The 27714-nt window shown below is 45.3% G+C and overlaps 1 protein-coding gene across 4 annotated transcripts in view; it reads left to right on the top strand.

Moving 5' to 3' along the window:
- The first annotated feature begins 5245 nt into the window (after positions 1–5245).
- The window catches only part of LOC149308049 (GTPase-activating Rap/Ran-GAP domain-like protein 3), a 58718-nt gene continuing 36249 nt past the window's right edge, over positions 5246–27714 (top strand). The window contains exons 1-2 of one of the 4 annotated variants that reach the window (XM_089534979.1): positions 5246–5296; positions 23073–23142. In XM_089534979.1, the coding sequence (XP_089391105.1) occupies positions 5274–5296; positions 23073–23142 (93 nt within the window). In that variant the 5' untranslated portion in view covers positions 5246–5273. Of the gene's footprint in view, positions 5297–6092; positions 6206–13398; positions 13551–23072; positions 23143–27714 lie in introns of those variants that run through there. The other 3 variants (XM_089534977.1, XM_089534978.1, XM_089534980.1) reach the window with 3 other exon arrangements.

A 27714-nucleotide genomic window follows, 5' to 3' on the forward strand; every position in this document is an offset into this window, starting at 1 on the left:
TTGCCTTCCCCGAGGCTGAGAGACTGTGACTTGCCCAAGGGCACCCAGTGGGTTTCATGACTGAGCTGGGAATCGAACCCTGGTCTCCAAAGTCATCGTCCAACACTCAAACCATTACATCACAGTTAGACTAGGACCCATTTATTTGTCTTTTAGCAATCCATGGTATCTGTAGTCCTCCAGCACCAGATCTCAAATTAAACAGTTTTCTTCCGATCAGCTTTCTTCATTGTTCAGCTCTCAGAACCATACATAGAAGAAATGGGAAATACGACAGCATGGACAATCCTAACTTTAGTGTGTGTGCTGTGTGCCTTTGACATGTTTCTGACTCATGGCAATGCTAAAGTGAACCTATCATGGGGTTTTCTTGGCATGATTTGTACAGATTTTGCCTTTGTCTTCTCCTGAGGCTGAGAACATGGGACTTGCCTAAGGTTGCCCAGTAGGTTTCCATGGCTGAGCTTGGAATCGAAGAAGCTTGCTAAGAAAACCCCATGTTAGGTTCGCCTTAGGGTCGGTGTAAGTTGGGAATGACTTGAAGGCACACAACAACAACAGCAAGCTACAAATGCCTGGAGAAGTGTTCTCACCAGGAACATCTAGGTCCTCCAGCACAACCTTGGGCAAAAGTTGGACCTGGAGATTTCTAGAGAGAACACATGAATCGAATCCACAAATAATCAAAGCCGTGAAAGTCAAATCCGCGAATGCGGAGGACCAATTGTAACAACATTTCCCGGGGTGTTTGGGGAAGAGACTTTATTTTGCATACATTGCTTCACTTGCTTCAAAATGTGGTGTAAGTGTTGGTGGATTTGGGGACCCTTGTGCTTCTTTTGCGGCTCTTGCTCCAAAGCCCTGTCCTAATGGAACAAAAAAAGAAACGCTGGAGAAGAAGGAAGCAAAGTGAAATTGTGTCCAAGCTTCCTCTCTGTCTGTCATTGTTGCTCAATCAGTTTCTCTTTAGCAAAACCTCCAGGAACTTAATGGACTTTTATGCACTTCCTGATGAGAATCATTAGGACATAATGGTTCTCTCCGTTTTTCAGGGCAAGGATGTTTTGGAAACAGTCACAGGGATAGGGAGACACACCTTTGTTTGGGCCGGGCAAATCCCTTTTTAAAAAACCATGATTTATGTACTTATTTATATAACCGTGCCATAAATGTTTGGCAGCGCTTTACAGAAGCATCCATGCAAACAGGGCACCGGTGGAAATACTTGTCGAAATGAACTTTGCAATATAAATACGATAATACAGATTTGTTTCCCCCCACGTTGCAAAAGCAAGGCAGGAACAGATACGCATGTACTACGTAACCCCAGTCCTTGGAATAAAGGTGATGTGAAGAAGGAGGGGTGCCACAACTCTTCTTGGCACAGCTTTTAATGCTTCCGCTTGTAAACATTTTGCTGTTCGCTCTTCCTCCTGGTGGAGGAGTGGGACACGGGGCAGCGAAGTACGATGCATTCTCCACCAGATTACAACATTTACCTTTATCTTGTATGGCAATCCTTCACACTACTAACGCAGCATCCACACTGCAGAAATAATTCAATTTGGCACCACTTTAACAGCTATGGCTGCATGCTATGCAATTCTGGGGAATGTCATTTTGTGAGACATTTAGCCTCCTCTGTCAGAGAGCACTGGTGCCACCACAAACTACAAATCCCGGGATTCCAATGCATTTAGCCATGGCAGTTCAAGTGGCGTCAAACTGGATTATTTCTGCAGTGTGGATGCCGCCTTAGCAGTCCCATACTGCACCATACAGAATCCTTACTAATGTGTTTTTTGTGCTGATGTTGTTACCCATAAATTGTAATTCCTGTATATCACTGAATGTAATAGTAATTTGTTGTTGCTGTGTGCCTTCGAGTTCTTTCTGATTTATGGTGACCCTAAGGCCAACCTATCCTGGGGTTTTCTTGGCAGGATTTGTTCAGAGGAGGTTTACCATTGCCTTCCCCTGAGGCTGAGAAAGTGTGACTTGCTCAAAGCCATCCAGTGGGTTTCGTGGCCGTGCGTAAATGTAATACCGATGGTTGGCTGAGGTTATACAAAGCTGGAGTCGGTCATTCATTGCATCTTGCATAACGGCAAACATTTGGGCATTGCTTCAAGAGAGAGATGACTCATTCTTAGGAACAGTTAAGGAAAAATTAAGAAAGGTGCATGAGTTTATTTACCAATTACGTGACTGAAGTAATAGTCTGCTATCTCAGATGGCTACAGATCCAGGAGAGATGAACTTCTCCCTTGAAAATTTAAGCAAGAATTGGACCAGCCCAATCTAGGAGGAACTAAACAGGTAGCCATTATGTTATGGATCCCAAATCAAGCTCTTAATGTTGGCATCTGAAGCCCTATATGTTTGGTGCCAAAATCCCTGAAGGTGTGCCTTCTCTGCTAGAAAATGACGCATTTCTTAACATCCTCGGGACTCAGAGACATTTTGCAGATTGTCCCACAAAAAGCAGACGCTAGAAAGGCATTGGCATTATCTGTGGTGGCACCTTAACGTCAAAGATCCTAGGTCTTCCCCTCTGAATCTAACCTGTCAATGAGAGGCTGAATACTTCCTCAGGCTTGCCAGCTATGATGCGAAATATATCCAGTGTCGTCTCAGAGTTTTAGAAACCATGGCTGTCTTAGTGAATTTTAAAAATGGAAGTGAGATGCAGACGCAGAGGGAAAAAAGAACTAAAATGAGTGTACAATTTGGTTCCTTCTTCTAGGAATAGCCAGGGATGCACACCCAACTGTTTCTTCTGAATTTGAACAACTAAATTTGTTCCCTGTGTGTTGCTGCTGCCGTCCAGTGTCCTTTCAGGGAATTGCACAAATGCTGCAAGTAACCATGCAATCCTGAGATGCTAATTTGAGTTTGAATGTTAGAGCATGTCTTTAAAATTCCCCTCCAGTGATGGCCTTTTCCCACTTTGGACAGAAGCAGCCCTCATTTGGCAAAGGAAGCTTCAGAGGCCATTCGGCCTTTGGCTGGTCTCAGCTGGTGCATCAGTTTTGCCACTATCACCGCATCCAACAGCCTGAGGTGCTGCATTCATGAAATGCATCCACTCTTTCCTGTGCAATCATTAAATGCAGATACAGAATATTTTTGGCAAATGTCTGACATTTAGAAGGGCTGGGCTGGGGTTCACTTATCTCAAAATTGAGGTCCTTGATGCCTGGATGAAGGAGGGACTCTGTTCATTCTGCTGTGCAAGATCCCAAAGTCCTGCCCTAGAATCACATATTTGGGAGCAAGATCTCTAGTTAAAGCATCCCCAGGAGACTGCTGTCCAGCCTCTTTGGCAAGAAATCCAGACAAGGAGACCCTACCATCTTTCTATACAATTGGTTCCATTGCCAAACCATTCTTATGTCAAGAAGTTCCTTCTGATACTCAATGGAAATCTACTCTCCTGTAACACAGAATCATAAAGTTGGAAGAGATCCCAAAGGTCATCCGGTCCAACCCCATTCTGCCATGCAGGACGACACACTCAAAGCACTCACAGATAGTCTCTAGATCTGGACCATGCTCCAGTTTCTCAACATCCTTTTTGAATTGTGGTGCTATTACTTCCCTCAGTCTAGACATTATAGTCCTATTGATGCAGCCTAGGATCATAGAATCCTAGAGTTGAAAGGGACCACAAGGGCCATCTAGTCCAACTCTCTGCCATGGACAAATACACAAATAAAGACCTCCGCCATATATAACAGCCAGCATGGAGTAGTGGTTTGGGAGCTGGACTATGACTCTGGAGACCAAGATTCAAATCCCCGCTCAGCCATGAAACTCACTGGCTGAACTTGGGTATGTCTCACTCTCTCAGCCTCGGAGGAAGGCAATGGCAAACCCTCTTAAAACAAATCTTGAAAAGCAAACTCCATGATAAATTTGCCTTAAGGGTAGCCGTAAGTCAGAAACGACAGAAAAGCACACATCAACCAAGGATCATGTTGGTTAAGTCTTCTTGTGGCCAAGGTTATTCTGACTTTGCAGGGTGTTTTTTCCTTTTATCGGCTTCCCGATATGCGTGACCTCTCCGGAGTGGAAATGAAAAAGATCTCCAAAGCAAATCTATGATCTTGACTGGTTTTTTGCTGATACAGAAAGCATACTGCAAACTTTTTATCTGGGCGCTTATCTTCAGTGTTCTCTGGTCAATAGACGTCCAGTCTCTCAAACGGCTATTTGAACAGGCACTTTCCTTGATATTGGAAAGGAGAGAAACTTGACATGTTATTATGTGCTCCATATGCCCTTTTGACCACAAACTGGCCTAGTTTTTCTGGGGCTTGCCCTTTATTTTTATTTTAAAGAACATTTTTCTCAGTTTGCCATTTGGAACAATGCTTGTATTTCAAACAGGGCTGGAATATTGTTGGACTGCAGCTCCCAGCAGGCCTAAATGCAGTCAATGGTGAGGTGCGATGGGAGCTGGAGTCCAACCAGTGCCTTAAAACAAGTTTCTGAGGTTGAATGGCTATTTATTGAATGGCTCCCGTTCCACTTGCTAGAGCAGCCTTCCCAGCCTTGTGCTGTCTAGGGATGATGGGGATTGTAGTCCAATACATTTGGGGGGAAATCGGGTTGGAAAAGGCGAGGCAAGTTCTCAGCGTCTTTCATCAATGAAAAATCCTGTCTTGGAATTCGACAGAGAGTAAACCCATTTCTGGCATGGCTTTGTTTCTGACATGTATGTCATTCTTTCTTTTTTAAACATTTCTCTCACGTATGCAATACTTTTCTTATTGATAAGGGAATATTGATCCAGCAAAATCTCCCCAGGTTCCATCTTGACTCTGTTTAGATCCAGCTGGCCTTTCTTAAGACAGCTCTCAAAGTGAGAATATCCTCCTCCACCATCCAGGCCTTATTTATTGCATTGTTTATGACATTGTTTATGACCTTCTTTGTTGCTTTGTTTATTACATTGTTTACTGTGTTTCTCCAGCCCTCTTTCGCCTTCCTTCCAACGCTAAAAACCTTGCAAAACTACAGATCCCGGGATTCCATAAGATGGAGCTGCAGCCCTTAAAGTGGTGTCAAACTGCATTATAGCTTTACAGTGTGGATGTGCTTTTGGAAACCCTCCCCACCAGCCCTTCCCCAGACACAGGAAGCCACCCCTGGTCTCTGAGCATGTGCAGAGAGCTCACTTGGACTCCCGCCTCCTCTCACCTCATTTTGGATTCTTTCTTCTTTCAAGAGCTGAAAGCATCTCAGGCAGGCAGGCAGGCAAGCTGGCCATGAAAGACTGGGTCTATGCCAGGTAAGGGGGAAAGATAGGGGTGTGGGTGGGCGATGGTTGGCACCTCAAGGCTCTGCTCTGTCCCCTTGGGCATCTTGTGCCCCCTGGGCATCTTGGGTTGGTGTTCTGCTGCCTTGCCATCTTTGGCTGCTTTGCTCCCTTGGCATCTTGTGTCCCCTTGGTACTTTGAGAGACTGCTCTGCCCCTTGACATCCTGTGCTCTCTTGGCATCTTTTGAGGGGCTGCTCTGCCCCTTGGGCATCTTGTGCTTCCTTGCCATCTTGAGGGGCTGTTCTCCCCCATTTGGCATCTTTTGAAGGGCTGCTCTGTCCCCTTGCCATCTTGTGCCCCTTTGTCATCTTGGCTTGCTCTGCCCCCTTGCCATTTTGCGCCCCTTTGGCATCCTGGGTTGTTGCTCTGCCCCCTTGGCACCTTTGAAGGACTGCTTGGCCCCCTTGCCATCTTGTGCTCCCTTGGCATCTTGGGCTGTTGCTCTGCCCACTTGGCATCTTGAAGAGCTGCTCTGCCCCTTTGCCATCTTGTGCCCCCTTGCCATATTGGGCTATTGCTCTGCTCCCTTGGCATCTTGTGCCCCCTTGGCACCTGGGGGGGTCTGCTTTGCCCCCTTGGCATCCTTCTTCTCTTCCTGCGCTCATCTCTCCAAAAGCAGGACCCGCCCAGCTTTGGAGAGGGAGGGTAAAGAGTGGCAGGAGGAGGAGTAGGAGAGGGAGGCTGGCAGGGGCCATCTGGGCGTCCAGTGGGCACCTGGGCACCTCCAGTCCTGGTGCTGTTGGGGGTGCTGGCGATGGTGGCGAGGATGGCCCTGGAAGCAGCGCCTGTGTCCCGCCTGAGGAGCCGCCGGGATGCCCTTCTGCGCAAAGGAGTCAGCTTCGAATGCCAGAACGAGGAGGAGGAGGAGGAAGGAGACAAGTAGGCACAGCATTGGGCATCTCTTTCTATGGGGAAGGATGCCCTTTGAGAACAGGGACCTATTGCCCTGGCTGGGAAGGAATGGGCTGCTGGTGTTGGAAGGAGCCTGGGTTTTAATGCACTGCACCCCAAATGATGCACCAGATTTTATTCTGATTTTTTGGAAAGCTTTTTAGATGTTGGCAATGTGTATCTCTCTCTCTCTTCTCATCCACCTGCATTTTCTTCTTTGCCAGTCCAGGAGGGGAAAGCAGAGCTCCCTGCTCTACTGCTGCTACTGCTGCAGAGGGATTGTTTTGGGGGGGTTTCAAGAAGGAGGGGGAGAGAAAAAGAGGGAATTGCTTTGGGTTTAAAGGAGGACTTGCTTTGGGTTTAAAGGAGGGGGTTGCTCTGGATTGCTCCCCCTTTCCTATGGTTTTGATCTTCCCCTCTTCTAGAAAACTAGCCACATTAGGAGACACCCTCCTCTTACTTTCTCATCCATCCTGTTTCCCCCACTATTTCTTCACTTCTGGATTCAGTCCCATTCCCATAGATAGATTCTCCTGCCAAAATGCAAAGGGAGGTCTGGTTTTGGAGATCTGGGGCCATAAAGTCATCAGATCCCCTCCTCCTTTCCCTGAGTTTAGCTGCAATGCTAACTATTTCCAGATTGTATTTAAAAATGTATTTCCCACCATTAACCATCAAGTGCTTGCCTTGGTCTAGAAGGGATCATCGAGATCCATTAGATGCGCAAAAGACCTGCTCCTGGTGGCAATGAAACCAATTCACTTATTTTATTGATTTCAAGGGTTTGTATTCCGCCTCGGTGTGATACTGGCAAAGTGTGTTTCCTATGGGACCCTCCTGTTGTGTGTTTTCTAGTGGTGTAGTAGAGCCACGAGCTTTCATAGACTTAAATCTACTCCCAAATGCATCCAAGGAAGTAGGCAAGTTTACAAAAGCTCCTGCCGCCAACTCCTTCCTTCCAGTGAGTCTCAAAGGTGCGACAAGATCTCTCTACATAACTGGATGGAGAGAGAGAGAAAAGTTTTGTCTTAGATCACAGCCTCGATTGGTAGTAAATTCCATAACAGAGGAAATAAAAAAGCTTAATCTGACAGTGATTTTCCAATCCTTGCCAGAGCAGGTTGGTTGATGCAGATTTGGCACTGGGCATTTTTGGAAGTGGTGCCTCCATAGTTGAACTCAAAATCATGGCATTGGAAGTGTTTGGCATGTATGGTGACATCTGTAATAGAAGGCAATCTAGTCTCTGCTTGAATACTGCAAGGAAAGAAGAGCTCATCCTTACGCCTTCTGTTTCTCAGCTGAACAACTCTTGCTGTTAGCAAAGATCGCTTAATGTTCAACCTAAAGTTGCAATTTCTGCTTTTTTGGTTCTAAACTTGTCCTCTGGAATTACAGAGAAACAGGTTGCTCTATCTTCCCCATGACAAGCCTTCAAATATTTGAAGATTGCTGCCGTCCCGTTTCCTTCTTAATTTTCTTCTCCGAGGCTAAATATACCAAACTCTTTCAACCCTTTTTGCAGAACCCTGGCCATCTGGTTTGTGCTCCAGTTCGCCAGTGTCTGTCCCCAAATGCAGCCAAATTACAACAGGCCAGAATGATGACTTCCTGCATGATCTGGACTCTTTCCTTTTGGTAATGAAGCCCAGGATTGGATTAACTGTCTTTGCTGCTGCATCACACTAATGGCCCAAATTCAGCTTGTGTTCCATTACAAGATCATTTTTGCTAGTACTGCTACCAAGTGAGGAATCTTGCATCCTATACTTAGCTTTCTTTGGATCCTAAATGCAAGACTTTACATCTATCTCTGTTGAAGCTCATCTTTAAGATATCTTGGATTTCAGATCCCATAATCCCCCAGCCAGTGGGGCCCAAAGTAAGTTCCCCAAACTCTGTGATATGGTAGGAACAGATGGAGAGATCATTCCAGAAAGTGTTCTTTCAGGGTCATGTGGTGGACAGAGGATAGGAAGCGTTGCCTCAGCATCTGCAAACAGGAAATTTAATGCTAGGGATCATTACAAAATGAGACTGAAAATCAGACAGCCAAGATCTCTAGCGCCGTGATATAAATCTCTGATGCAATTGGATTACTGCGTGCAGTTCTGGTGACTTCATCTTTGAAAGGATATTGGAAAAGGCACAGAAAAGGGCATCTGAAAAATGATCGAGCGTCTGGAAAGGCTGCAATTTGTTGCTGTTGATGTTATGTTCTGTTGTTATGCGCCTTCATGTTGACTTATGGTGACCCTCTCATAAAGGTTTTTTTTTTTTTTGCAAGATGTCTTCAGAGGAGGTTTGACATTGCCTTCCCTTGAGGCTGAGAGAGTGTGACTTCTTGCCCAGGGTCAGCCAGCAGGTTTCATGGCTGAGCTGGGAATCGAACCCTGGTCTCCAGAGTCCCTGTGCAACACTCAGACCACTGTGCCAAGTTGGCTACTATTGCTGGTGCCAATATGGCAACCCTGCATTTCATATAAGTGGATGGAAATTCAGCAGTCTCCCTTTCGGTCGCTCATATTTTTTTGGCCTAAACGTCTCTGAAGTTCTTGGAAATTACAGTCTGGGCCGCAGCAGAAGCGACGCTGGATTCCTTTGTTGCAAGATTGCTTTGAGGTCTTTCAAGCAACTGAGTGACGACAGTTGGCTTTTGCCAGCGCTGTGGTCAGACCATGCCAGGTCGACAGGTTGGTGCCAGCTTTGCTGTTCCCATTCTGTTTTGGAGATTTTTTGAACCGCGTCCATTATTTGAAAGGATTTCTAGTCTGCAGTCGTAGTGAAATAGATTTCTGTGGGTAAATGTTTGCATTCCAACTGTGTGGCCAGAGAATCACAGGAACATTTCAAAGGATGCCAGGTACCTCTCCTTTAGAAAAGGTCTGAGGGCCAACCCAAGAAATTTGCTGCCCGAGGCACAAATGCTTACCCATTCATTATTTTATTTCAAGGATTTATATCCTGCCTTTCTTCCATTCAAGGGATTCTTCCACACATTTGTATGTATGGCCAGCTATAAGGGTCAGCTATAAGGAGCAAAACATGGCCAGTTATAAGGGGGCAAAACAAAGGCATTGTCCCTCCAAATTAGAATCCTGCCCCCCAAAATGAAATGTTCCTTCAACCCCTCAATTTCTAGCATTGCAGTAACTGAAAGTTCCAGCTGTTTGAGCATTGGACTATGGCTCTGGAGACCAAATCCCCACTCAGACACAGAAACCCATTGGGTGGCCTTAGGCACGGCACACTCTCTCAGCCTCAGAGGATGGCAATGGCGAACCCGTTCGGAAGAAATATGCTGAGAAAACCCATGATAGGATCGCTTTCAGTCACCACGAGTCAGAAACAACTTGAAGGCACACAACAAGAAGTACAGTCATCCCTCCACATTTGCGGATTTGACTTTTGCGGATTTGATTATTCATGGATTTTATTAATATGTTCTCTCTAGGAATATCTAGGTCTCCAGCACAATGCTATGGTCAACTGTAACCAAAAGTCACACTAAAGGACCTAAAGATTCCTAGAGAGAATGCTCTACTAGGCCTTTGTAGCTCCTCCAGCGCAACTCTATGGTTAATGTCTGGCAGATGTTGACCACAGAGTTGCACTAGAGGACTTAGAGATTCCTAGAGAGGTGTTCTCTCAGGTAAAAACATAGTGTTTTGTTGTGTGTGATTTTCCTGTTAGGGTCCTGTGGCCCTAACCCCAATGAATGTGAAGGGACAAGTGTATTTAGAAATAGTATTTAGGCCTCTGATAGCATTGTGGTTCCTGGTACGACGCATCTGTGCAAGATCTGAAGACAAAGCGAGCTCTGCGCACCAGGATGAATTCTTTCCTATTGGTGTATCTGTTGTTATTCAGTGGAGAAGGGAACTGTCCAAAACCATATAGTGGGATCCACTAGAAGCGTCTGGTGGTCCTTAATCTTTTGCAAAAGCATCACATTTTACCAGCTTTTGGATTAGAGTGGAATTGTGATCTTTGCTTGGCCCATCCTGCGATGTTGTGGTTGCCTTGTCTGTTGTGTTTTTAGTGTGTTCTGGCAAAGGGTAGGGGATTCTAGTCTTCTTGCAGACAGCTAAGCTCGAAATCCCACGTTTTAAACTCAGCTGCATCCAAGCCAATGAGTGTGCGTCATTCATGCTTAGCCTTCTTGGTTCCTTTCCTTTTTCCTTTCCTGTTTCTTTTTTCTTCTTTCTTTTTTTTCAGATTGCCTCTCTCTCTTTCTTCCCTCTCCTTCCCTCCTTGCGGTAGCTTCTTGTTCATACTAAGTGGACAAGAAATCCTAGCAGCATGAGGTAAGAGAGGAGGGCTTTGGGAGCGTTTTGCATTCCGGCTCTCCTTCCTCGGAAAGTATTTCAGGGTATCTATGCATTGTCTCTTTTGCAATCTCGCAATATTGATTGACCATGATTTTGATGCTGCTGGCTAAATCTATAACCATTTTCCTAATCGTTGGGTATTATTTTTGAGCTCATAAACATGCTGCAAAACTAGGCCTAAAGATAACAAACTCTCCTCCACAAAACTAAGGAGTGGGCAGAGAAGGAGGCAAAGGAAGTTTTGGGGTGCAAGCTTATATATTGCGCTGCCTTTTCAAAGACAAATGTGTCTCTCATAATCCATAGTTTGAGGCGTACCAGGAAATGTCTGCATTTCTATCAAACCTATCCAGGGGTAGCTGTGTTGGCCATGTAGCAAAAGTACAACAACACCCAATATCCACGAGACAGTGATGCCTTTATTGGCCAGTATGCATCTGAGGAAGTCGACTTAAGGCTACGAAAGCTCATGCTGCCAAGTTATTTCTTTCAGTTAGTCTCAAGGGCGCAACAGTTGGCCCTCCGCATTTGTGGCTTTGGCCTTTTTTTGGCATAATATCTTTCTGCAGATGTGCAGTAGGCCCTCCAGCGCAACTCTGCCAGAAGTTGACCATAGAGTTGCGCTGGAGAACATAGACATTCCAAAAGAAAACACTTCTCTAGGCATTTGTAGGTCCTCCAGCATGGTTCTGTGATCAACATCTGGCAGACGTGGACCATAGAGTTGCGCTGGAGGACATGGAGAATCCTAGAGAGGTGTCCTCTTTGGTAGAAAGCATAGTGGGTTTTTTTATTTGTGGGTTTTCCACATTCATGGGGGTCCTTCACCTGTAACTCCAGTGAATGTGGAGGGACCACTTGTACATCCTCTATTTTGTGGATTTTGGATGTTATTGTACTTTGCTGTTGCAAGGTTTGGCCACAGGAGGGTACTAAAGAGCAGCTGATCTTACATCTTGATAAGAAGATTGTATTTATTATCCTGATCTTTTGGAGAGAAGGAAAGAAAGAGGAGGAAAGGGGAGTAATGGCCTTCTTAATGATTCCAGAGAAAAATCCTAAGAGAGGATGCTCTCTGAGCTGAGATTTGCTTCACTGAAAAGGCATGTTTGTTTGTTTGTGTCTTTTCTGGAAAGAATGCATCCATATCTCTTGTGATATTCTTTGGCTGCCGCGGATGTTTGAGCATCCTTCGACTATAAGGAGTTAAGCAAAAGTTGTATTTCCAGAAGAACATTTTTTGTTGGGTGACCGATAGGCAGAGTATTGCTGTGGGAGTCTCCATCTAATAGGACAGACGGTGTCTGATCACTTCCTCAATGTTGTGCTTCCTTGTGCATTGATAAGGCGCATGGCACGCATGCACTGCTGTTGTTGTGGTGTGGCTTCACATCGTTTCTGACTTGTGGCGACCCCAAGTAAACCTATCATGGGGTTTTCTTGGCCAGATTTGTTCAGAGGAGGTTTGCTGTTGCCTTCCCTTCAGGATAAGAGCATGTGATTTGCCCAAGATCACAAGAGCGTTGGAGTCTCCTTCTTTGGAGGGCTTTAAGCAGAGGCTGGATGGCCATCTGTCAATGGGGATACTTTGATGGAGAGTTCCTGCATGGCACAATGGGGCTGGACTGGATGGCCCTTGAGGTCTCTTCCAACTTTATGACTCTATGGCAGCCTACTTGCTCATTTAAGGGTCGTAACACCCGAAGCCGGCCAAGTTCTTTTGGCAGCAGAGACAGGACATTTCACAAGAGTGCCTAGTCTTCGTCCCCTTTTCCTGGCAGTGAAACAAAACCATCATACTACATTAAACCTAATAACCATTTACAACAATTCTGTGCCACATAACAGATACAGACTCATGGCTCAGTGCTATGGAATTCTGGGGACTTTCATCACACGGGGACAACTGGAGGTATAAACAGGGGTTATCCCATGGAAACTGCGCATTCGCAATTACGATTTTCACACGGGTGTTTTCATTAAACGGCCATGATCCTGGGGATATCCAGTGGATATCGCGCAATTGCGACAGAGCTTTTCGTACGATGCCACACTGAAAAGCAGTTCAAGTGCCATTAACCTGTGAATAACCAGGCAGTTAAAGTGGCATCCGACTGCATCATTTCTGCAGCGTAGATATAGAATCCAGTGTAAAATCCTGGGATCCGTAGTTTTGCAGGGCCTTATAGCCTCCTCTGCCCCAAGAATATTGCTGCCTCAGAAAGCTACGAATCCCAGGATATTTTAGGATGGTCCCCTAAAGCGGCATGAAACTGCATTATTTCTGCAGTGCAGATGTAGAAGTCCAGTGAAAAATCCTGGGATTTGTAGTTTTGCAAGACCTAGCCTCCTCTGCTCAAAGAGTGCTGATGCCTCACAAAAACTACAAATCCCAGGATTCCATAGGATTTGAGCTACAGCAGTTAAAATGGTGTCAAAACTGCATCATTTCTACAGTATAGATGTAGAATCCAGTGTAAAATCCTGGAATTTGTAGTTTTTCAAGGTCTTTAGCCTTCTCTGCCCAAAAAATATTGGTGCCTCATAAAACTACAAATCCCAGGATCCTCTAGGATGGTGCCATGGCAGTTAAAATGGCGTTATAGTACTGTATTACTATCCTTGGGACGGTTATTTCTCCTCATATTCCCAAGAACTTCAAATCCCAAGGTGCACCGCGTCACTCGGGAGGCGGGGATTGGCTGCCGAGCCGTGGAAGGGGGCGGGCCCTTTCGGTCGCTTAAATAAGCCGGCCTGTAGCCCCTGTCTGTTATCTATCAACGCGCCCGCTGATTGGTCGGGGCGCTAGAGCGTGGGTGCTGATTGGCTGGCGCCACTGTTTGGGGGCGGACCGCTTTGGAGATGGCTCTGAGGGGGAATGTGGGCTGAGGGGACCGAGTCGAGCCTTGGAGCTCAACCGAATCGGCGGTTTCGGGGCTGGAGGGATGAGCCTCCATGGAGCCCCGGAACCCCGAGCCTCGCCTCTTCAGTGTCGCCCAACGGTAAGAATTAACGGTCGGAGTGTCGACGGGGGGCGGGGCTTGAGGAACTGATCTTAACCCCGCCCATTGGGCGTGGCCTATCCGGCAAATGATGTTGACATAGTCACTAATACCGCTTAACTCCACCCACTGGGCGTGGCTTAGTAACAAATACTGCTTAACTCCGCCCACTAGGCGTGTCCCAATTCCTAAGGGGCGGGGTTTGTGGCTGTAGAAGGTTCTACGTTGTAGAAATAATGCAGTTTGACAGTGCTTTAACTGCCATGGAATCCTGGGATTTGTAGTTCGGTGAAGTACTGTAAAAAAAAGGCTAGAGGCCCAGTGAAACTACAAATCCCAGGATTTTAACATTGGATTCCTGCAGTTTGATGCCATTTTAATCATAGAATCATAGAGTTGGAAGAGACCGCAAGGGCCATCCAGTCCAACCCCCTGCCGGCCATGGCTCAGTCCTAGGGAATCCTGGGATTTGTAGTTTCGTGAGGCACTAGCACTCTTTAAAGATCTTGCAGAACTACAAACACCAGGGTTTTAACATCGGCTTCCTGCAGTTGGGCACTGTTTATAAATCCATAGCCCTTTAAATTCTGTGGGGTGGAAATGAGCGCCTAATTATACGGAGTTAGTTTTCATATATTGGTGTCTTACCTTATAGAGTTGTATTTTATTGTCCGTTTTTGTTTACAGTGGTCCTGCTGCGTTCGCTGGGGTTAGGGTTGAAGGACCCCCATGGATGTGGAAACACCACAAAACAACAACAACAACAACAACGCTATTTTTTACCTAAGAGAACACCTCTCTAGGAATCTCCAGCGCAACTCTATGGTCAGCATCTGACAAAGGTTAATCACAGAGTCATGCCGGAGGACCAATAAATGCTAGAGAAGTGTTTGCTCTAGGAACGTCTGGGTCCTCCAGCACAACTCTATGGTCAACATCTGGCAAAGTGGCGCAGGAGGTCCTAGGGAGGACATAGTCCTCAAAACTGCGCATAATCAAAGCCAAAGATGCCAATGTGGAGGGCCATTTGTATGCACCCTTTGTTGGAAAGGGCGTTATAAATAAACGTTGTTGCTATGATGATGATGATGATGATTAATTGTTTTCTGGATCCAGCTGTAGATGGTGGATGATTGGAGCTAAGGCGGCAGATACGCAGCTTGCTCTTCCTACCCAAGGAGGACTATTGGGTCAATATCCACGTATCATGACAGCATCCATGCTCTATTAGTGTTGGGTTTGTTGTTGCTTTTGTGTGCCTTAACACAAGGTTCCAACTTATGGCGACCTGAAGGTGAACCTATCATGGGGTTTCCTTGGCAAGATTTGTTCAGAGGAGGTTTGCCGTTGCCTTCCCCCGAGGCTGAGAGAATGCGACTTGCTCCAAAGCACCCAGTGGGTTTCATTACAACTTGCATAATGCTCACCGGGGAACAATGGGCACTATAGTTCATCTCATTCAAAGGACGCAAGGTTGTGGTGGGGGGCTAACATGAAGCAATGTAGTGAGCTGCAGCTATTTCACAACAGAGGTCGAAGACGCGCTGCGGGAATCATCCACTTTGAGACCGCTCTAACTGTCTTGGCTCAGTGCCAGGGAATCCTGGGAACTGTAGTTTTGTGAGGCATTTAGCTTCCTCTGTCAGGTGCCACCATCAACTACAGTTCCCAGGATTCCCTAGCACCGAGCCAGGGCAGATAAAGCAATCTCAAGCTGAATTATTTTTGTAGTGTGTATTGGACCAGAGGAAGAATGTAGTGGTTGCAAGAGAATTCACCCTCTCTGTTGCATTAGGTCTCTGTTAAAAGCATACCAGCCCAGCTGTTAGAAAATCATGGCAACCTCGAGGCGGAAAGCCCATGTTCTTCATCTCCTGCCTCTTCCCCACCAAGAGTTGTCTAGACAGTACCTTCCCATGCGGTTGGCATGGCTTGGCTCCTGCTTCCCTAGACTCACAAACACAGGGCACACAGTGCGCTCCATGATGTCCCCACGACTGTCGCCGCTTGCCAGATGAGTTTGCAAGGACAGCTGGGGGACCTTCCAAAGCCAAGGGCTGGATGCAAGGCACATTTGGGCTGTCGGAGCTTGATGTGAGCTGGAGATGCATGCGCAAGAATTTCTGTGAGTATGCGCCGGAAGAGGAGAGACCAGGGTGTTTGACATGGCTGGGGTAGCGTGGGATCTAGAACGTGGTGCCATTGGGGAAACATTGATTGTCTTGTCCTTTTCACGTTCTTTGTGCCGTTCTGCCTTGTGGCACACCAAGATGCTGGGACAGAGCTGTCCTTTATATTTTACATATACAACGCCCATTTTATCTTCTGTAGAGCAACTTTTGTCAGATGTTGACCGTCGAGTTGCACTGGAGGATATGGAGATTCCTAGACAGGTGTTCTCGCAGGTAAAAAGAACAGTGTTCTGTTTGCAGTTTTTCCACATTCACAGAGGTCCTTCACCCCTAACCCCAGCGAATGTGGAGGGACCAGTGTATTTATTTTCTGATACACGGTGAGTGTCCTGCAAGACTTCTGTTTTTATCGAGTTTACAAATAATCCAGATTTTCACAAAAAGCAAAAGAAGGAACCCCAGTTTATGGCAAATGGGGTTGTCCAAAAGAGTGTATCTTAAGTCTGGGATGCTCTGCAGAGTTGTGAGAACAATTTTTTGGCATCAGCGTTGGCCTCCAGTGCTTTCAGCTGGCATGATAACATTGGGAATACTATGGATCTGGGCAGGGAAGGCTCAAGGGTGCTCTTAGGCTCTCGCTGGTTTTCTTTGCAGTGTTTTAACCCTGTTCCTCGGCTGGACTGTCTCTCAAAGCAGCTTACAAAAAGATCAGTAAGAACAAGACAGTCCCCGACTGCAGGCTTGCAATCTTAAAGACTCAACGCGATAGGGGAAAAAAAGGAGATGAGGAAGGGTAGCAAGCAGGAGCAGAGATGGGCTTTCAAGTTGCAAAGCAGTTTGTGAAATGAGTGGCTGGCATGGATGTTGTTTCAGGTGAGGAGGAAACTGAAGGAACTGGTTGTCCCAGCAGAGCTGCCAGGTAACCTCTAGGCCAGTGCTGCTCAAAATGGTGGCCTGTGAACCGGTGCTAGTCCACAAACGCATCAATTGGGGAGTTTCCTGGAAAAAAGAAGCCATTGTATCCAATGGACACAAATGTGGTTTCAGTCGGTGATGCACTAAGGAAAAAAGAATGCCAGTCTTTCACATCAGATAGCTTAAGAAACACTGCTCTGGGTCAGTTCCCAACCTTGGCTCCCAGATGTTATTGTGTTTGTAGTTCCGGTCAGTATGACAACCTGGGGGCGAACGGGAGGATTCTGGGAACCGTAATCCAACAATATTTGGGATGTAATGGTTGGGAAGCAGTGCTCCAAGGACTGTTGCACCAGTCCAGCAAAGGAGGAGTAGATGTCTCTTGTGTTTCCAGGGTGTGCTTCTGGATTCAAGTTTCTGTTCGCCTTGCGGTGTTTCTCTTGGTTTGATTGAAATGTTGGGAGGTGAGTGTCATTTTTTAAAAGATGGGGTTGAAGGCTGTGTGTCCCTATCTGGGAGTCAGTCTGCATGGCTTTTTAAAGAAACTAATGAATGCATTAAATTTATATCCCACCTTTCTCCCAGCAAGCAACCCAAGGCATCTTACAATACAGATTAAAACGTGATAAGTTCTATCCCCTGAGACTGGAGCAGCATCAAGTCTGGTAAGAGGGGGACATGGGTACATATAGCCCACTCTCCTTCCAGTGTGTAGTTGTTGTGCAAGTCTTGGTTGTTTTGCAACCAGCACCTGCTAAAATTCCCTCTTCACAAAGTATAGGAGCTCTGCCCCTTATTTAACCTGACAGCTCTGTTTGGGAGATTCTGATTTGTTCGAAGGAGGCTTGACATTGCCTTCCCCTGAGAGCATGTGACTTGCCCAAGATCATAGACCAACACTCAAACCACTATGTTCAAAACAGCCTTCTTCTGTTTGGCATTCTACAGATTGTTGGACGACAACTTCCATCAGCTACAGCCACCAATGACAGCCATTGAGGTGATGGAGGCTGTAGTCAAAACGTCTGGAGGGTACCAGGTTTTAGAAGGGGGGGGGGGATTCTTGAAAAGGAATATCCGTTCTTGTTCTAATGCAGCTAGTTTTCCTATCAAGTTGTTCCTTCCCTCTCGGTGCTACTTAAACTGCCAGGGCTGCTAAAGCCCCAAATTTATGGCCTTGTCTGTTTCTGCTGTTTGTTTTGAGCTGTAATATACGTCTTCCAACCTCTTTGGGGCAGGGACTTGATTTATTGTCTTGTTAGTATGGAGCCTTGTCTGTGTGCCCAAGGCTAATTCCGGTACTTCTGGAATAATTGGAATTATGAGATGCATTTCACGTATGTATTGACTTCATCTGTGGAGAAGGACACTCTGTGACTGAGACTATCTGAAACCACTTTGCCATCTGTTTCTTCGATATGGTGGACTGGGCAACACTTCCCACCATCTCCAGCCATATTGTCGTAGGATTTGGGGAGCTGTTGTCCAGTCCAGTTCCTTTTCAAAAGATGGCCTGCATTTTTTGGTGCAAAGAATTGGCCATCAGGGAGGTTGAAAACCTTTTCGGGAAGCCACGAGGGAACTGGAAGAGAAGTTATTTTATAACTTTTGGCATTTGGATTTCTCCAGTAATCACGAAATCACAATAAAGAGCAATAAACAGGACTCTGACTCATTATTGGGCAATCTGAAATTAATAGGAGATGTTCCCAGCAGCCCTAGCCAGCATTCACTATAATGAGAAATGATGGGAGCTGTAGTCAAGGCGTCTGGAGCAGCGGTTCTCAAGCTGAGTCCTCCAGATGTTTTGGACTTCAGTTCCCAGCCAAGAGGGCCGACAGACAGGATTCTGGGAGCCGGCGTAAAAAAATATCTGGAGGACCAGAGATCGAGGCCCAACAATTTAGAGCAGGGTTTCTCAGCCAGGGTTTGCTAAAACAATCCCAGTTCTTGCTCATTGCATCTGGTTCTTCCACCAAGTTTCCTTTGGAGAGAAGCAGGAGGAGCAGAAAAGATGGGAAGGGGTGGTTTTTGGTCTGCAGAATTGATCAGGTACCTTGATCCTTTCCAGTTACCAGTGAAGCCAGAATCCGCGTTGACCCACGAGTGTAGTTTGTGAGGAGCCAGACGCTGTCTTCTCCAACAAGAACAACAAAGAACCAGCATAATACATTTACCAGGCGAAGTTGCTTTCTGCCTTTAATTATATTGCTCAAGCTGGAAAATGCATCTTGGAGTCTGCCTGCTCTTGCCGCTAGACAGAAAAAAGACCTCCATTTCAGTCCTCCCCGCTTGCATTGGACGAAACAGTGGATGGAAAAGAAGCACTTCTCTTTACACTTCTCCCCAAGCTTCTGTTTACAGAAACCTGTCTTCCCCAAAAACATTCCCCCCCCCCAGCTGCACAGTGCATCTGATCCAACTGACGTTCACTCCTTGTTCTCTTGAGATAGAAGAAGCTCAAATGGGATTATATGAGGGCTCCAACCAAGGAAGTTCATGCTGCCAATTTCTTTCTTTCAGCTAGTCTCAAAGGTGCTACAAGATCTCTCTACATACTATGGGTAGACCAAGTCAAGGCAGGCAGAATCAATTGGGCTATATCAGTAGATTTCTGAACAATTTATGCTTGGTTGACTAAGAGGGCTTTTGCGGATTGGTTGTGTGTGTGTTTTTTAAACTTCTGGTGGCTGAACAGAAGCATATTAAATGACAAATGTGTATGTTTGTGTGCAACAGGTTGGCTTTGTGTTGACCCTAGATCTCTTAGCTGCTATGCTCCTTGGCTGTAAAATATGAGTGTTGCTTTCCACCAGGGCTTTATGTAGCTGATTTTCCCATTAGAATCCCTATCCAGTAGCAACTTGGAAGCAGGTGTGTGTGTGTGTGTGTGTGTGTGTGTGTGTGTGTGTGTACCAGCCATAGAGCTTCTGGAGACCAGGGTTCGATTCCCAGGTTGGCCATGAAATCCATTGGGTGATCTTGGGCAAGTCATGTACTCTCAGCTTCAGAAGAAGGCAATGGCAAGACCTCTGAATAAATCTTGCCAAGAAAACCCACCTTAGGGTCACCATAAGTCAGAAACAACTTGAAGGCACACAACAACTATACATAGTATAATATAATATCTATATAAACTATTTAGATATATAGAATTTAAAGATATAGCCGTGTTAGTCTGTAGAATCAGTATGTGGAGAGATCTTGTAGCACCTTTGAGACTAACTGAAAGAAAGAAGTTGGCAGCATCAACTCCACTATATGCATCTGAGGAAGTAGACCGTAGTCTACGAAAGCTCATGCTGCCAACTTCTTTATATCAGTCTCAAAGGTGCTACAAGATCTGTCTACATATATGGATATATAGCTACATATCTCCAGGGTGGTGGCTCCTGAGTTGCAATGGGTAGATCATTGGCATTCTGCTTTGGCCCATTGTTTTGTGTCTCCTTCTGCTTCTGAGCCCCTGTCTAGCATCAGGTTCTGGTTGGTGGTCCTTGATGGGGAAAAATACGTGTATCCTGAAGACCTGCAAATTTCTGCTCAGCCATGGAAACCCACTGGGTGACCTTGGGCAAGTCACATGCTTTCAGCCTCGGAAGATGGCAATGACAAACCGCCTCTGAAGAAACTTGCCAAGACAACTCCATCATAGGGTTGCCATAAGTCGGAAATGACTTGAAGGCACCCAACAACAACAACAACCAAAGACCCCTTGCCATTGCCCACCTCCCAGGAAGCCGGCTTTCTCTTTATCCCCAGTTCATCTGTCACATAGCATATAGAACTTGTGTGCTGCCAGCTGTGCGGTTGTGGCTTCTAACAGATGATCCATTTTCATGATTGGAGGGCAGTGTGTTTGTGTGTCGAGAGGAAGCTGACCTCAAAAGGATGCCTGAGTTTAACAGAATACAGGAGCAGAAGTCCAAATGTATTCTTTGAGCCTCCTACATGCAGAAGGGGTGGGCAGCCCTCCAGATGTTGCCAAACTGCCACTCCCATCAGCTGTAGAAAGCATAGCCGTTGGTGAGGAGCGCTGGGAGGTGTAGTCCACATGGTTGCATTTTGCTCAACCTTATTGAGGAGATGGGTTGCTGCAAAAATATCCTCTTATGCACATACACACAGCACACAGAGGTGCCTCGCTGGCTGGCTCTTTTGCTTAAAATTCTCCTTGCAACCGTTTCAGTAATAGATGTCCATCCAACCAGAATTATTTCTATTCTGGTTTCTGTGGCAACCAGCACAACCAGCCTTAGCGTTAAATTATAGGAAGAAGTGTGGTGTGTGCATGTGTGTGCGTGTTAAAAAAAGGGTGACAAAAGCTAGCTTTCTAACCCTCCGAATAAAAAAAGAGAGCAACACCCCATGAGTCTCTGTCTTCTCTGTTCCTGTCTCATGAAATCCTTTCATAGCTCTAGGGCATCTGGGATGAGGGTTGGTTTATTCAAAAATACCTTACAAAAGCTTTCTAGTACATGGATCAGTTGCATGTAAAAGGGCTGCAGTATGTCCCAGTTCTTCTCTGCGGTTCCTCAAATGATACAGTTATTGGAGGTTAAAGACCAGCAAGAGCAGTGGATGAGAGATGCTGGACTAAATCTGGGTTTCCTTGCTGAAGCTTTGGTCCCCTGGAGGGTTTGTTTGGGCTGTGGATGCAGGAAAGAGCATTGCTAAATACTTGTGCTTTGGAGCTGGTACGTTAAAATAATCATAATCATAATAAGCAGAGCATAAAGGTTGATTCCAAAATCCTCCTTATTGGATTTTTCCCCTTGATCTTTGCCTAAGTGTGGCAAGAGTGAACCAAAGTGAAGCCTCGCTTGCCACAAGACACCTCTGCTTCTCTCCTTTCTGCAGCTTTGTCACCTCTGTCTTTATTTTCCTGGTGTTTTGTAGTAGAGATTTCTTGTCCCAGCTGGCTTGGGAACAACCTCCTGAAACCTAGTTGGCGGCCAACAGGTCTGGAATAGCGGCCAAGTTGAATAGCTTAGCCAACTGGGACAGGCAGTAATGGTGGAGGATGATCTGAGTGGCACTTGGTGGACGGTGGCCCTTGGATGTCAAGGAACCTGGTCTTAACTGGGAGCCCTGGAGGAAGAATTCATGCAAAGGGAAAAACTAAAATCAAAAGCCAAAATCAGACTGGAGGGCCGGACCGAACAGATTCCGGATCATTATCTGGAGACAAGGGGAATGTCACTTTGAGAGAGTCAGCATGGTGCAGTGCAGTGATTCCCAAACTTTGGTCTTCCAGGTATTTTGGACTTTAACGTCCAGAAGCCCCAGCCGGCTTGGCCGACAGCAGAAGTCCAAAACCTATGGAGGGCTAAAGTTTGGGAATCATTGGTGTAGTGCTTTGAGCATTGGATTAGGACCCCAAAAGACCAGGGTTCAAATCTCTGCTTAGTTGTGGAAACCGATTGTGTGTTCTTGGCCGTCTCCTAGCTTCAGAGGAAGGCAATGGCAAATCTCTGAGCAAATCTTACCAAGAAACCCCAGTGATGGATTTGCCTTGGAATGGCCGTAAGTCTGAAATGAATTGAAGGCATATACAGCAACAGCAACAGCAAACTCATTTTGGCACCCCAGATGTTTTGGGGAGTATGAAGAATCATGCCCCCGCTTGTGTTTCTGCGTGAGTTACTGTTATCTACGTGACTCGTACAGAGATGCGACAGGCAACCTGTCCTACTGTATCTCTGCATCAGCAATATTTGGGACTCGGGGGAATGCTATAAATAGTCATAATAACCCCCACCACTTTGCTTGATCCTTAAGCAGAGGTTAGTGGGCCTTCTTTACCCAGGCTGTGGGTGGGGATGATCCTTGCAAAGGACATTTTTAATCATCCTGGGCTGGGCTGTGGGAGAGGTGTATGCTTCAGAGGTGAAAATCCCAACTTCCCATATGAAAAATGAACCAGACATCCTCAATGCGAGGAGGTTAATTGTGATAGAGTCTAAGCAGGATCTCTTTTCAACAAAAGGGGGGTGTTGGGCTGTTCGCTCAGTCTCCCCCTTTTTTGTTTTAAATCTGCTGCAGGATAATCTCTTCTCACAGATTGGGGGAGAGAGAGGAAGAGAGAGAAAGAGCCTTGCAAACGCAATTATGAGCCACTGTCTGCCTTGGCCTTTCGCTATCGATCATTATGCCGCAAATAAATATTTAATTGGACCCTAGCCTTTTCCTTTTCCTTTTAAACCTTTCAATCAAAGGGTATTTTCACTTCTCTCCACCCCAGTTTGCCCTCCCATTCCTTAATTCTGAAACTCTGGCTCTGCAATGGCTACAAGAGGCTGTCTGTTTTTCCAGGAGGGTTCCCTGCAGCGATGAAGCTGGAGGCTGCTGCTGCAAACCTCCTTCAGTAGAACTGAGAAGCTTGGGGGGGAAACATCTCTCTTCCCTCCCCAACCCCCAAATAGCTTAGAGGGGCCAGTTAGCTATGTCTACTGATGAAGCACTTCTATTCCAGCTCTGTCTCCGAGGACCTGGGTTGTCGACGCGGAGAGTTCAGCAGAAAGCATTATGGATCAGTAGAGCTGGTAAGTTTCTTATTTTTTGATTTTTATTGAAACGCAGTCCATTGCTTCACGTCCGCCAAGGTTTTTGTAAGGAGCCCTGCATCTCATGTTGTGGCAAGCACACGTACGGATTCTCAAAGCATTCTCTCTCCACATCCTTCACCCTGCATCACATTTACAGCAGGCGGGTCTTGGAAGCAGCCCAGCGGACATCTGTTTTTACCTGGATTGAATCTCTTTTCGCTTCAGACCTCTGAAATAAAAATAAAATAACTCTGTGCTTATGCTCTCTGTTGATGAAAATTTTGCTTTACAGTGAATGGATGCAACACAGCCTTCTCAGTTCCAGATATTTTGGATTTTCCCTCCCATCCTCCCTGATAATGGGCCATACTGGCTGGGGCTGATAGGAGCTGCAGTCCCAAACACCAGGGGTGGGGACTGCATTGGTGTAAAAAGGGTCCTAATCTTTACCCATATGGATTGCTATAAAAATGGAAATTAAGAATTGATTTTGGGGCGTGCATGCAGAGGCATTGTTGCATGGAGGTTTAGAAATCCAGGTTGGTTTGTATATTTGCAAAAGGGAGGTGAAGGCTAAAGCTTTTGCCTTTTTCAAATTTCATTTCTTAAAAATACATGGCATGTTTGTCACCTCTGTCCCCCCCCCCCACCTCTTTGACTTTCAAAGGGAGATTGCATACAATTTGAGATATATATATATATATATATATATATATATTATTTTTAAGAATGAATTGGCTGCAGAGGAAACGGGTGGAGAAGAAAGGGGAACCCTCTCTTTTGACTGGAAAACAATAGCAAGATTCTGCTTAATGGCAGTTTGTGCCAGAGAATATGTAGGCACCCAGGGCTCAGCGCCTGATAGACTATTGTTGAGCAGTACTGTGCCAAGGAGACCAATTCCATATGTGTGTGTTAAATCTGGCATTGCTGAAACTGGTAAGAGAGAGAACACAGAAAACATTCTGATTCTTTAGAAGAGGTTGTGCTTTCCTTCCTGGCTGACTTGGAACGTTTGATTGAAAATGAACGTATAAAAATTGGCGGTGATGTTTAGTCTAATTCATGCTAAGGTGGGAATATTTTAGGGTTTCTTTCTCTCTGTCTCTCTCTCTCTCTCTCTCTCTCCCCTTCTCTTTCATTTTTAGGGTCTCTTGCTCTCATTTTTGGTGCATTCTTCAGGGTAGGATCCAGGAGCCTAACCAATTCCCATAGGACAGGTGGTGAGATATCCAAACCCAGACTAGTTCTGCAAAACAAGGCATCTGGTCCTGGGAGAAGGGCAGGATGTAAATAAAATATATAAATTATCAAGTAAGTGGAGAGTTTGAAGCATCTTTATGAACACTGAGTTGTCAGTCATTAAATATTATTTATCACAGGAAGACCACTGCTTCAGATTGTCTGTTTTATCCATCCATATTCTGCCAGATGTTTTGGACTTCACTTCCTAGAAGGCTCAACCAGCACCGCCCATAAAGGTGCTCCACTTGCACAAAATTGTTAATAGTCTTATCCACTTGTTTGCGCCAGTTGTATGACACACATCAATAGCCTAGGAGAAACAAAATGGTCCATTTTCATCTGGCATATTCTGAAGTCAGTTCATTCTTGCTTTGAGAAAGTGCAATACCTTGACCCCACAACTTGTGAACTTTAAATTCAGGAAAATAGGATGAAACCAATCTCCAGGCTGACATTTTGTCCTCACAGTGGCCCCTGTGGGGAAGACCTCAAGCAGGACATGAGTACAATAGCATCCTTATGTTCTTTTTCCCTAGCAAATAATGTTGAAAGGTATGCTGGCTCTGACATTGGAAGTGATGTGCACAGCTTGGAGAAAAAAAAATACTTTGAACTATGTCCCCTAGATGTATCCCTCCTAGATGAAAAAGGGCTAGAGGACAGTAGGAGTTGTAGTTGAAATGATAAAGTTTTTCTAGGTTCTGATAATATATAGCCATCATGGCTAGCAGCCACTAATAGCTTTGATCTCAGTCTTCTTTGACATTGCTCATGTAGACTATCCCATCTTATGGAAGTGTATTGTGTAGTTCAGTAGCATGCTGTGTCTATATGGATTTTCTTTGGTCCATTTCATCTCTGCGCTGGAACTATGTGAGCAAGTAATATATAATCCCCCCCTCTCTGCACTCAAGATGAGCTTAGCATATAGTGGAAAGGTACAGGAAGAACTTTTAAGATCCCTTGCATCTGACTGCCTCTGTAATGCATTTTGTATGTTTTATTCCTTAACACTTTATTCAGTGGTCTGCTCTAGTTGTTGGGTTTTACAAGGGATGGGGTGGGAATGGGCTGATTGGGAATGTGGGTTGCTCCAGATGAAGTTGATATTTTTTGGTTGTTGATATCTAATGGTTCTCAGGGCAAAGTTTGAAGCTGCATCAAAATTCATTGTATTTAAGGGAAATGAAATACAGGTTGATTGAGTCTCCCTAATCTGAAATGCTTGGGACCAGAATTGCTTTGGATAATGGAATATTTGCATGTACATAATGAGATATCTTGGAGAGGGGACCCAGGTCTAAACATGAAATTCAAGTATGTTTCAGATACACCTTATACACATATCTTGAAGGTAATGTCATACAATATTCTAAATAATTTTGTGCATGAAATGAAGTTTCCAGATTCTGTTTAAAAACCTCCAAAGAAGGCGACCCCACCACCCTCCGAGGCAGCGTGTTCCAACAGCTTTTACCCTTAGGAAGTTCGTCCTAACATTTAGGTGGGATTGCTTTACCTCTAGTTTGAATCTTTTGCTTCATCCTCAAGCTTGCTCCATCCTCAACATGACATTCCTTCAGAGAGCGCCAGCCATCAACAGCCGTTCTCAGGTCTTACAGATTCAGGGCTGTAGCTTCCTTGATTTAATCAGTCCACCTGTAATGCATCTTCTTGCTTTCCAACAGTCTTCCTTGATGACTCCATTAACTCAGTGAATATCCTTGTTTCATTTCACTCTAATTATTTGATCAGAAAGATTGGGGGAGAAAAATTAAAACACTTCCTGTGACTCACACATGATATGATATAGAATTTTTCATTCCCACACTTTGTGAACAAATTACAAGACAATAGCGAAATCTTCCTTGGCAAGGGTTGAAGCAAAAGAAAGAAAGGAATGAAGGAATGAAGGCATAAAATGGAGAGGGAGCCATGGCTGAGTGGTGATACGAACCCTGATCTCAAAGAGTCTTCAGTCTGACAATCACAAAAAACCACGCTGGCTCTCCAACTACAAATTCTACTACTCCAGAACTAAAGGTTTGCACACTATTTTGCAATTGTTGTTGATCCTAATAAAGATATTGTCCACCTGTGGGTTTGGGACTCACACTTCTTTTTTTTTGGATCAACATGCCTACCTTGATTTTCGGCAGTATTCATAGATACCCATAGCAGTTTTTTCTTATGTAGACAAACATTGTCCCTCATAGACGCTTATCAGGCAAAAGCAGTAGAGGATAAGGTGGGATCTGGCTTGGAGATCTCCATTTGGCTTTCCTTGTTGTAGAACAAAAGACATTTAAAAAGAAATAGGGAGCATCTTTAATGACTTAGAGGACATCTGGCACCATCTGAAAGCGCATTGTTTTAAAATGCCAACTGAAGTATGTCAGGAGCCAGTGTCTGATCTAAGTAGACTAAAATCTGATTGTCCTTCTGATCTGTCTTGATTCCCGAGGCTTGTAGACTCCAGTTGGGTCATGCAAGCTGAACTCCACACAGCGCACCCTCGCGCACCAGGCCCTGCCATGGCCTATGGCAATATTTTATGTGCTGGCCTAGACAGTCTTCCTTGACATTACATTACTTTTAAGGGCGCTGTGAAAGACAAGCAATAAGGTGACATCAGCAGGCTGCAGGGTTGAGGAACAGGACTGTGTTAACATTGTTAATTGACGCTGCGGATATTTATTTATCGGAGCTCAAAGGACAAAAAAAGGAGGAATTGAAACCCCAGCCTAGAATTTATTATCCTGGTGCGGAATAAGGATGTGACGGCTATCTATGATCTTTTCTTCCGGAGAATGGAAATCATATTATTCTGCAAATAAGGACCTGCTTTGTTGTAATATGTTCCCACAAGGTTATCCAACAGATTCAACACCGAAAGCTAATGTAGTTGCAAGGTTTTAGTGTTGGATTCAGGTTCAAACCCATATCCAGCTGGAAAGCTTGCTATCACATAGAAGGTTGTAACAAGGTTGGAGACAGGCTGAGAGAAAAATGAATAGAGGTTTAATTTCCCCCCCAGTTGCATATATAAACATAATGTGTGGGTTTGTCAGTGACAGCCATAACTTTGCAGAACATCGCGTCAGGCACCTCCAAGTTTGATGGAGTGTTTCTGGTCGTTGTCCAAGTTGTCATGCAGAGTTTCAGGTTGAAATTTCAAGTTGAGCGGAGGTACTACAAGCGAAAAAAAGGACATAACTTATCAGGAAATTGTGGTAGACGCATCACAATTTGGCAAAATGTTCTTGCTTGTCATCCAAGGGGCAGTGCCCAGGCTCTGAGTTTCCAATATGTGTGTGCAGGGAA

Source organism: Sceloporus occidentalis, unplaced genomic scaffold, assembly GCF_023333645.1.
Source record: "Sceloporus occidentalis isolate IW3139 unplaced genomic scaffold, rSceOcc1.0.p SCAF_8, whole genome shotgun sequence".
NCBI lineage: Eukaryota > Metazoa > Chordata > Lepidosauria > Squamata > Phrynosomatidae > Sceloporus > Sceloporus occidentalis.